At 39.5% G+C, this 12,198-nt stretch overlaps 1 protein-coding gene across 10 annotated transcripts in view; it reads left to right on the top strand.

Moving 5' to 3' along the window:
- LOC138756996 (catenin alpha-2-like) overlaps positions 1-12,198 on the top strand; it is a 667,135-nt gene that overhangs the window by 106,329 nt on the left and 548,608 nt on the right. For all 10 annotated transcript variants that reach the window (XR_011353262.1, XR_011353263.1, XR_011353261.1 and 7 more), the window contains exon 2: positions 2,952-3,059. Coding sequence is in view for 7 of the 10 variants with exons in the window: in XM_069923552.1 (XP_069779653.1) it covers positions 2,958-3,059 (102 nt within the window). In the remaining 3 variants the exon portion in view is untranslated. The remainder of the gene's footprint in view (positions 1-2,951; positions 3,060-12,198) is intronic.

Genomic DNA, 12,198 nt, shown 5'->3' with positions numbered 1-12,198 from the left:
TCAATATTCCATCCTGAACAAAGTAACCTACTGGCACAGTTTCAATTTCCTGGTTAGACAGAATCTTATCTCTTATCCCAGTAAGATCAGGATCATGCTTTTGTCTAGCAATTAATTTTTCTCTTGACTACAACAAAGCTGGATCCTTAGGTTTGTCCTCAATGCTTGCCTCCACTACAGGATCATCACAGACGTTTTCTACTTCTACCTTTTTTCTAGAAGTGGCTCTAATAATGACACATACAGGGTAGATTTTCAAATTCTTTTCGGACTCATAAACCAATGGCTCACTTGTGAGTTTCACTGCAGGTATGACTTTACCCTCTGCTAATTCATTCCCTAACAAAAGAGAAACTCCATCCATTGGCAGACTTGATCTTATCCCTATCGTAACCGGGCCATTAACTAAGTCTGATCTCATCACTATTCTATATAAAGGTATAGACTCTGCTTCACCACCAATGCCTTTAATTAAATTCACATCTCCAGTATCGGTCTCCTCACCAAAATTCAAAACGTTGCTTAATACAAGTGATTGGGCTGCTCCAGTATCCCACAGGATTTTAACTGGCACTTGATTGGATCCTTCTTTAACTGAAATGAAACCTTCAGTCATGAATGGTTTAAAAATATCCCTAACTTTCTCACTCTGAACACAGGATTTGCTATTATGTGCTTCTTTCAGTAGTGGCAAATAGCACTCGAAAATTTTCCTTCACCCATTTCTCTTCCTCTCTTCCTTTAACCTCCCTTCTAGATTTTCTTTCTACTCTACTTGGATTATCAACAGTATTCCTTTGAAAGGTTTTCCCTGGTGTCCATTTAGGCTTGTGGGTTAAAGCTCTGAATTTAGCCAATTCTTGCCAAGTTTTTATATTTTTCTCTGCCAAGTACACTAGAATATCTCCTCAATCAGAATAATTTCCCTCAATAGATCAAAGTTATTTTCTAGGTTCATTGCGACACACCACCGATCAAAACACTCAACCTTCCTATAAACAAAATCCAGGTAAGATTGGGTTGCTGCTTTTTTTAAATTCCTGAACTTTTGTCTATAAGCCTCTGGAACTAGTTCATAAGGTCGAAGTATAGCGTGATTTACAAATTCGTAATCAGCTGCTTGTTGTACAGTGAGACATGAATATACCTTTTGGGCTTTCCCTTTAAGAACACTTTGTAGCAGGAGTGACCAATGGTCTGGTGGCCATTTTAAATTTACAGCTACTTTCTCAAAATGCTGAAAATACTGGTCTTTTTCAGCTTCCTCAAATGGAGGAACGAACCTCACTTCTCTACTGACCAGAAATCTCTCCTCCTGACAAGCACGTGGGATTTGGGCTTCTCCCTCTCCTTGCGTTAGGGTTAGCTTTAATTTAGCTAATTCTAGCACATGCTTCCGTCTTTCTCTCTCTCTCTCTCTCCTCCATTCCTGCCTGCCTTACTGCTTCCCGTTCGGCTCTCCTTTCTGCCTCTCTTTTTTCCTCTCTCTCTTCCCTTTCTGCTGCCTTACTGCTTCCTGTTTGGTTTTCCTTTTTTCCTCTCCTTTTTCCTCTAACTCTAGTTTTCTCAAATCCAACTTTACTTCCTCTGAAGTTTTCTCCTTTGGAAACTGTTCTAATGCAGCTTCTTCAAATACCCCCTTTCCTACCTAGTGCTTAACAATCTTTCGAGCAATTTCCTTTTTCATCCCAGTTCTTACTGTAAGAAGTTTTAACTTGCCAACTATAACCATCAGTTCTGACTTTTTAGCCATTTTTAAATTAACCACTGAAGGGTTCGCTATGAACTGATCAATATTCATAGTTGCTGGTTTTCTGCTGGTGATTTATACACTCACCGTTTATTTTTAATTTCAAGCTGGAGGTTGAGTCAAACTCAAATGACTGATAATGAAGCACAAGTCAATCACCCCTAAAACTTTAAAATTGGTTTGATCCCTGACGATTCCCCCAAATGATGATACAAGATAAAAGCAGCAACCACAAAGAAGGCATATCACACAGGCATCAAAATGAACAATTACTTTATTAACAAAAAATTCACCTTCAAACTTTAATTCAAAAATCCCCCCTGTTATAACAATGCCCACTGGTTACTATGCAAATCTCTATATCAGTGTAAAACTAATAAATTCCCCAGCCTAAATATAACGTATGTAATTAAAGTCTAAGTTATATTTCCAACCAGCTCACAGAAAAACGACACAAAACAAACACAAAACACATAAAACTCACAAAACTTCGATCTCAACCGAAGCAAAGATCATAAACAAAATTCGGTTTGTTTGGTAAACTGAAACCAAAAGATCTTAGAGAGAGAGAGAGAGAGAGAGCACAAAATTCGAAGTTGTCTTGTGTTGCTTGCAGAGAGAGGAACAATTGGCTTGGTCCGGATCCTTCTGACTGCCTTTGGAATGTTCATCTTTTTTAAAATCCCATCATTCAAAATTAACCTCCAGACCATGACTCATGCTCTGGGCTTTCTTCCACTCCACAGCACCCCCCAGTGGTGGTTTATCATCCAAGTCCAGAATTTTTTTTCATTTTGTGCATATGTTCAGTCTGTCTCCCACTCTCTCAGCAGTCCACCTTCACCTTGGCTCTCTAAGGCAAACTGTCACTTTTTAACATAAAACCACAGAAAGCATCGGCCAATACACAACACAGAACTCTGTAACACATAATACTACATTTAGAATGTAACATAGATGAAACTCTTCAACTTTTCTACTAGAAGCGTCTATAGAAAGTTGATCAAATGCTTTGTGCATTTTTCCCCAAAATATTATGTCATGAGCTGAGTATTTTTTAATCATAATTCAAATGTAATTGCATTTTATATGATGTGGTTTCCAGTTGATAATTTGACTCAAATTATGTAAATTGTCTTTTTAATCTTTAAACATTTAGCACATGACTTTTATCAATAAAAGATTAATTTTCTATTTCCAGTTAATCATGATAGCTGCAACCTCACCTATTCTGCTGAAATGGGATCCCAAAAGTCTGGAAATAAGGACTGTGACAGTTGAACGGTTATTGGAACCACTGGTCACACAGGTAAGTAATTCACAATCAATTTAAGTTGCTGCTTCCCTTGTGGAAATTTCAAAAGACCCACTTACATAAAAATACAGTTCAACTCTGATTATCTGAAATGGGTGGGACTGGGCCTATTTTGGATTGACAGTTTTTTTCGGAGAACTGGTCATTTTTTACCAACAGCTTAGCAACATCAGTAAATTACTTGTTACGGACTTTAAACTGCAACAAGCAACAAGGTAAGGCTTTTTTAAACATCAAAATAATGTTTAATTCTCACCAAAAAATATTCTGGCCACTGCTGATCACCGACATTTTCCCACCGAGGCTCTGCTCGTGCCGGGAGCCCGAGTGTCCCGCTCCTGCCCAGGAGCCTGAGGTTCCCACCGGCACTGGGAGCCCGATATCTGTTGCTGCTGGCACCGGAAGCCCAAGGTCCCCGGTCAGTTCAGCTCCGAAAAAAAATTCAGATAAATGAATATTTCAGAGAATCTAATTTTGGATAATTGAAGTTGTACTGTAACTGTGGAACTTCCTTCTTTTTGTTTTATACATTGCATTGATAAACAAAGTTAACCAAAAAAATTAGTTGCAAAGTTCCGTATTATTCAGTATTAATCAGACTTTGTTGAATCTTGCATGACAAATGGACTCTGGATATTTCCACTTGTAATTATTCCACTAAGAGCAACAGTTTGCCTTGATGTCTCAGATGTTGTTCATGAAAAATCCTGAACATTAGTCATTATATGCCTTTAAGTACTTTATAACTTCATCTTTGACAATCAATCCCAATATCTTCTTAACCACTGATATCAGACTAACAGGCCTTTAATTTTCTTTCTGGTGTTTCCCTCCCTTCTTGATTTTCCAGTCCTCTGGAGCCATACCAGAATCTATTGTGAAGGCATTGGTAATAATCCTTCAGAATCTCTTTCAGAACCCAAGGGTGCAATCCATCTGGTCTGGGAAACGACCACCTTCAGACCATTCATCTTTCTGGAGTACCTTCTCCATTGAAATAGCAAATGCACTCGCTTCCCTTCCCTGATACCCTTCGACATCTGGCACACTGCAAGTGTCTTCCACAGTGAAGACTGGTGCAAAATACTCATTTAGTTCCTCTGCCATCTCCCTGACTCCCATTTTGTTTCTTCTGTGTCATTTTCTCATGGTCTTATATCTATTCTTGCTTATCTTTTACTCTTTATATACTTGCAGAAACATTTTGTTAACTCTTTGATATTGTTTTCTAGCCTACTTTCATACTTCATATTTTCCCCCCTAGGTATGATTGTAGGGATAAATGCCAATGGTTGATGAATTGGGAAAGATGAGTGCCCTGGAGAGTTGCAGGGAGCTTGATCCCCGTAGAAACTAGGGAATTGAGGGGATGATGTGTCTGGTGGTGGGATCCTGTTGGAGTGGATGGAATTTGCTCTTTTCCCAATCTTGGTGAAGGGTTTTGGCCCAAAACAGTGATTGTCCATTTGCTTCCATAGATGCTACCTGTTTTGCTGAGTTCTTCCAGCGTGTTGTGTATTGGTGAGCATAGTATGTCTTTTTGAGGAATCTGTTGAGTACATAAATGAACTGGCCTGCTGGCTGACTGAGTGTAACTTTGGAGTCAGTGCTGTTGATGTTGCACTATATTTGTTTTTTTTATCCTTCCGAGACAATGTTGGTGATATCTCTCCAGTGCTTTGTGCTTGCTGGAGGTATTCTCGGACCAGAACTATATAGCAAAACCAGTGTAATTGACGCATAGGAGGGCTTGAGTTCCGTGCCTCAATCTGAAGTCTTGATCTTCAAGTCTTCTTTCCTCAGTCAACAAAAAGTTGTGCTAGCTCATTGTAGGTGATGGTGAATTTCATTATCAATGTAAGCCTTTAATGAGAGATGGTTTCTGAAATTGGAAGTTACTGATTTTCCCTTCAATATTTATTGTTGAAGGACATTTGGAATCTTTATCCCAATGAAAACATCATATACAGAAAACATTGCATTTAATATAGGTTGGGGATGTTTAAAAGATATAGCAAGACAATTTTATGGTAGGTACCTGTTATGGGCTGTCAGGGGAAGTGGTGGAAGCAGACATGATAGCAGATAATGAATGTTCAGGGAATGCACATATGTGGATCATATGCAGGCAGAATAAATTTAATTTAATTTAGCATCATCTTCAGCACAGGCATTGTGGGCTAAATGGCCTGTTACTATAATGTACTGTTCTGTGACAGTAGAGGCAGGTTGTTGGTGTCAACAAAATGTAAATAAAATTGCCTGATATTTTTAACCAAATCCCATTTTAATAGGAATTTAATGAGTGGGGATCGTATTGAGCTCCATAAAATCATGAGGTGCAGAGATAAAGAGAACAATGACAGTCTGTTTCCAAGTGCAGGGGAATCTTGGCTGAGAGGGCATAATGGTGAAGGGGTGAGTGGGATTAGAATGAACATGAGGAAACAGTTCTTCACTTGGAAGATGATGGGCATATGAAATGAGCTGCCAAAGTATTAGATGCAGGTACATTAGGTTCCTTTCAGAAGTACAGGGATGGGAGGATGTTGGAGGGGTCTGGATCTGAGTGGACATGGGATTAAAGCAGGAGGGCACATTGCTTGCCATGGACAAGCTGGGCCTGTGGACCTGCTTCTGTGCTGTAAAACTCCATTTCTCTAAAGCATAATATATTTTCCAGTGAACTAGACCAAGATGAATTTGAAAAGTGCAAGAGCTGGAACTCTGGTGAATAATAATTGAGCATAGGAACTGAGCCCTAAGTGTATTAAAGTGAGCATGAGAATAGGGGCACTTCTGTCAGCAGGCCATGTGGGAACCAAGGACCTAGTGTGTCAAAGGGAGTGGAAACTGGGGTCCCAATGTGTTAAAGAGGATACAGAACCAGGGCTCTGCTATGTTGAATTGAATTGTGTATACTCTGGTGTGGAAGAACCAAAGACAAAGTAGTTTAATTATGCTTTGAAAATGTTGAATTGCAATGATATTTTTCTTTTCAATTAATGAGAAATGAAAATATCAGATGGATATCAGGTTCAGAATAAAAATGAATGAATAGTATAGGGCTGGGCAATGAAGGTCTAAAATCTGTACTGTGGCATTGGAGAGTCTGAGAATGTACACTATTATTTTGTCCTACTTCTTTCATGTACGAAGAGAGAAAGGATACGCTGTGATTTTCTCCTTTGAGCATAGGATGCTGAGGACAGGCTTCATTGAGGAAAACAAAATGATGAGAGACAGACATGGTAGAAAGTCCAAAACCTTTCTCCATAATAGAGGTATCAAAAACTAGTGGGCATAGACTAGTTAGTGTAAAGGGGAAAAGAGGTCCTCTGAAGAAGAATTTTTTTCACTGGTGAAAGTAGGTAAACTCACAACATTTAAAAAAGTGTCATGGTCAGTACTTGACTTGTCAGTGAATGCTGGGCTATGAACCAAGTCCTGGCAAATGGAACGAGTGCAGATATGTCACATGGGTTAAAGGGCTTGCTTCATTACTTTTTCGTTCAGTAACTGAAATAAATCTTCCTTTGAGAGCAGTTCATTTTTGCTGAGGGGAAAAGACGAGTGTTGGTCTGCAGCTGCACTGAAAATGGTACACAAGTATTTCATTTAAAATTTATTTTGTTCCATTTCAATGAGTAGAATTTGTTTTTGCACAATGTTGCAGTTTGTGCCAGATTGCAGTGAGGCTCTGCTGAATAAATTTAATTTTTGGCAGAGCCTCATCTCTGTCACTTTTGTTTATACTGGCTGCTGTCTAATCTGAAGCTACTTGTTGACAATTCCTCCTCCCCATTCCAATAGACACTACTTGACTCGCTAAGTTCCTCCAGCAGTTTGTTTATTGTTCCACCAGAAGAATGCTTCAAAGATCCCTTCAACCTATGACTTTGTCCTTTACATGGGCATCCTTAATTCTATCCCATGGCAACTGATCCAGTTTCGTTTTGCCACCATCTCTGATGAACAAGACATAAAAAAAAACCATGTTATGAAAAAAATTCAACACAATGAGAAGCTCTAAGGCATAGTGGTGAGCAACTTCAGCCACAAATTCATTAAGAAGAACATTCTTGAGAACTTAGAGGTTCTAAGAAGAGCGACTTTACATGGGTTTAACACTTAAACAACTTTATTTTCCTGAGCTGCTTCAACTAACTTCCCACCGACTTCCTGTTTCTGCCCAATTGTGCACATTGCATGCTGGGAAATTAGTTCTTAGTTGCCCTTTAAAGAAAAACACTAACACAATACTATGTCTACATAACAAAAGTATCTAAATTCTGTGGTCAGTGTCTTTCCATCAGTTTTATCTAATAATTTCTGGCTTCATGAAGTTGTTCAAGTTCATTCAGGATATTCGCAAAATTCAACTGAAGTCAGAAATCTGTGAAGAGGTTCCTTAATATGATGAAGAGGTTCTTCAAGTTGTTTTATTAAGAGTTCAGATTCTTGTATTGATATATTCTTATCCTCTAATTCAGCCATTCTTTCTTTTAGATGCAGCTGAAGTTGTTCTCTGTGTCTGACAATCACTTATTGTGTTCTTTATTCATTTTCTCCCTCTTCCTGGCCCTTTGCAGTGCCTGATTCTTTTCTTCAAGCTGAGTCTCTAAATGTCTCAAATGTCCTTCTATGTTGCCCTGCCGCTCTTTAGTCTTTGTCAGAACTGCAAGTTCAGCTTCTTCTTCTGGTAATGTTTCTACTGGCATCATTGTTTGCTGCAGTTTCTGTTCAGCAAGTTCCAGATGTTCCTGTAACTGTCTGTTTTTGTCTTCTAGCTGTCATAAGAAGGCATCCTTATTTGCCAACTCATTTTCCAGTTTGTTATTCATGTCATGTAATGAGGTGATTCTCTCTATACATTAACTCCAATGTAGTAATCATTCCTTCCATGAGTGTTGTGTGCTAATCTTTGGTCTGTGAAGCCACTATGAAAACTCTTTTCACTAGGTTGAGCTCTTCTCATGCATGCAGACCTAGTATGGACTGTAATCTCCTTTCTACAATCAATAGCTGTGACTTTAGATACTGTCCTTTGTGTTATGAAGGTCACGATACAGCCCCCTTTTACTGGAACGTTCTTTCCAGTGTAGCCTGTCACTTTAATTTCACTAGATAAATCATGCTCTTTATGGTGAGGGTCTTGTAATAGATAACAGATTTACCTGGGCTCCGGTGTCAACCTTAAATAGAATTACTCTCATTCATAGTCACTGGAATGATCCATTCCATTTTTCCAGCATCAGTCTGTCATGATTCCACAAATAAATTCCTCCATTTCTTGGTCCACTGTGTATAACATTCTTTTAGTATCCCCTGCTATGCAGCACTTTGCATTTCTCTTGGTATCCCTTGCTTGCACTTCCTACATTTATAGGAATTGCTGTATTTGCTATTTGAGCTTACCGCCTTGCTTTGTTGTGCTTTGGTAAACTGGTGCTCTGCTTCTCAATTTTCAATACATGCACTTCGCACATTGCAGCTCCTTAGCTTGTGCTTCTGGTGTCTTTGCTGCCCTACACACATTCACAGCTTTTTCCAGAGTCAAATCTTTTTCACGCAAGTTTTTCTCTAAGCCCATTATCTGTGATACTGCAAACTACTGTGTCTTTAATGAGTGAATTTTTCAAATCTCTAAATTCACAGGACTTGCTCAGTGTGTGAAGCTCAGCTAAGTATTGGTTAAAGCTCATACCACATTTCTGGTTAGAAGAGAAATACTTGAATCTCTAAAATGTGAAGTTTTTACTTGGAACAAAATACTCTAAAATTTTGCCATCAAAGTGTTCAACGTAAAAGCTGCCTCATCAATTTGAAAACTGTTATAGATGTCCAAGCCATCTTCACCCATCTAGTGCAGAAACATAGATGTTTTCTGTTTTCCATTGGCCTCACCCATTCCACCAGGTTCGAAATAAATACTGTATAACTCCAATTATCTGAAATGATGGGGACTGGGCCTAACTCCAATTATTTGAAATAATGGGGACCGGGCCTAACTCCAATTATCTGAAATGATGGGGACCAGGCCTAACTCCAATTATCTGAAATGATGGGCACCGGGCCTAACTCCAATTATCTGAAATGATGGGGACCGGGCTTAACTGCAATTATCTGAAATGATGGGGACCAGGCCTAACTCCAATTATCTGAAATGATGAGGATCGGGCCTAACTCCAATTATCTGAAATGATGGGGACTGGGCCTAACTCCAATTATTTGAAATAATGGGGACCGGGCCTAACTCCAATTATCTGAAATGATGGGGACTAGGTCTAACTGCAATTATCTGAAATGATGGGGACCAGGCCTAACTCCAATTATCTGAAATGATGGGGACCGGACCTAACTCCAATTATCTGAAATGATGGGGATCGGGCCTAACTCCAATTATCTGAAATGATGGGGACCGGGCCTATTTCGGAAAAATATTTTTTTTCAGAGAACTGGTCTTTTTAAAAAACCGCTCAGTAGCAACAGCAAATCAATTGTAGCAATGTTTAAACAGCAACAAACAACATGGGAAGGCTATTTAAACATTAAAATAAATGTTGAAATCTCACAAAAAAAAATACTGGCCATTGCCGATCACCAACACCATCCAACTGAGGCCCTGTTCGTGATGGGAGCGCAAGGTCGCCTCTGCCGCTGGCACCCCGAGGTCCACTGTTGCTGCCGGCAGTCCATTGTCCTCGGTCAGTTCAGCTCCGAAAAATATTCAGATAAATGAGGATTTCAGAGAATCCGATTTGGATAAATCAGAGTTGTACTATATTGAATCGCTGTGTGAAGCGTTTCCAATTATCAGCTAGATTGCCAGTAAACTGTATCGGTGTGGGAAGACTTAACATCCATGCTTACAAACTATTGTCTTTTTTTACTCATTCAGATACTTCTGACACCATGTTATGCTTGTTTTTTTCAAGAACAACTTTACGTGGGTTTAAAATTTAACCGACTTTATTTTCCTTGAGCAGCTTCAACTGACTACCCACCGACTTCCTGATTCCATCTAACTGTGCATTGCATGCTGGGAAATGTAGTTCTTATTTATGCACATAGTAACACAAAATAGTGACCATCATCAAGAAAGGAGACACATCAGGCTGCTTTCTTTCACAGGAAAATCAATTACTTGAAAACAACTAAGACAACAGTCACAGACTCTCCTTTGTCTACTCTGCTGATTACTTCCTCAAAGAATTCTAATAGATTTGTCTGGCACGATCTCCCTGAAGGAATTCTGCTTACTTTAGCCTAATTTATCCCATGATTTCAATACCCTCATTTAAAAGAATTGACTCTAGAATTTTACCAACCACTAAAATCAGGCTAACTGGTCTATAATTTTTTGAAATTTGCTTTTCACCCTTGAAATATAGAGTGTCATTTGCAGTTTTCAGTCATCTGAGCCCATTCCTGATCCAAGTGATTCTTGAAAGATTGCTCTTAATGCCCCCATGATCTCTAACTAGGTCTTTCAGAACACTTGGATGTGGTCCATTTGGTCCAGGTGATTTATCCACCTTCAGACCCTTCGGCTTCCTAAACACCTATTCCCTTGTAATAGCATTCACTTTTGCTCCCTTGACTCTCTTAACATTCTGGCATGTCGCTGGTGTCTTCCAAGGTGAGGATTGATGGAAAATATGTATTCAGTTAATTTGCTATTTCTTTGCTCCCCATTACTACTGCAGCATTATTTTCCAACAGACCAATGACCACACTTACATCTCTTTCACTCATGATATATTTTAAAATGTTTTTAACTTCATGTTTTTAACTTCATGCTTTTTGTTGGTTTTCGAGGCATCCCAGCTTCCGACTATTTTATTCAATATCGTATGCTCTCTCTTTTGCTTTAAATTAGTAAATAAGCTGGTGAATAAAGCATGCAGGATGCTAGCCATCATTAAATATGGCATAGATTAGAAGAGCAGGGTGTTTACGGTGCATCATTATTGAACATTGGTTTGGCCACAGCTGGCGTACTGTGTGCAGTTCTGGTTGTGACACATTAAATTCGATGGTTCCTTTATTGTCACATAATAATACATAAAATATTTAATTATACATGATATACTTCAACTTGTGTCTGCCGCAAGGCAAACGAAGAGTTGCCAAGAGCATTGCCTGGCACCCCTAACAATAGGGGAAAGAGAAGGACGAAGAGTCTGTTCAGAGCTGCGAGTGTCTGTGGATTTGCGTCCAGCACTCCCACAGCCTTGCAGCTGCAGACTCCAGTTCAAATAATTTGGCAACCCACGTTCCAGATTTAAACCTCTGATATAATCAAGAAGCCATCAGTGCCTGAGCTCCTTTTGAAGCCCTTCTTGCCCCAGCACCCTTTCGAATTGTTCCAAAATCTGGTTACCATGAGCCAGTCTAACAGCATATAGTCAACGTGAATCCTTCGACCGCAAGTTGCCAGCAGCCTACTGACTCTATGAGTCCATCAACTGCAAGTGACCAACCACCTGGACTCTGTGCGGGTGCTTCAGCTGCTGAGCCATGCGCTGGTTGTGGTACGCTGGGCAGTTCAGGTGCTGCAATCTTGAGCACTGTCCTCTGGGGTTGGAAGATTTAATAAAGAATACAATCAACTCCTTTAACGGCCTATATGGGGCTGTCGGCTGTGAATCCTCTCCTTGCTCTCTGGGTCCACAGCTGTGGCAATGCTGCCACTACAGCAGCTCCAGCAAATCCAATTAACCAGTACTTTGTCCAAAGCTGTTCATACTTCAGCAATTCAGATTCTCTTCTCTATATACTTCCATTCCATTGAGCCAGTGATTTCTTGATTGCAACCTCTGAGGAAAAAATGTTTTTTCTCTCAGATGCACCTTTTAGGAATGGTGCAATGGCACTGAAAAGGGTGCAGATGAGCATTTCAATTTGAGAAGAGATTGAATGAATTGATTTTGTTTTCTTGACCAGAATTGGCAAGGTAACAATCGGATTGAAAAGTAGGAAATTATGAAGAGCAGAGATAGGGAAGATAGTTGTAAACCTTTCATTGTGGCAAAGTTATTGAGTCATTGTGGCATAGATTGAGGCTCAGGTTATGAGGTTTTGAGGGCATCTGAGAGAAAAAAAACATTTTTTCCTCAGAGGTTGCAAT

This window comes from Narcine bancroftii, chromosome 3 (assembly GCF_036971445.1).
Source record: "Narcine bancroftii isolate sNarBan1 chromosome 3, sNarBan1.hap1, whole genome shotgun sequence".
In the NCBI taxonomy this organism is placed as follows: domain Eukaryota; kingdom Metazoa; phylum Chordata; class Chondrichthyes; order Torpediniformes; family Narcinidae; genus Narcine; species Narcine bancroftii.
Note: the sequence above shows the minus strand (reverse complement) of the source record. Positions and strands in the feature narration are given on the sequence as shown.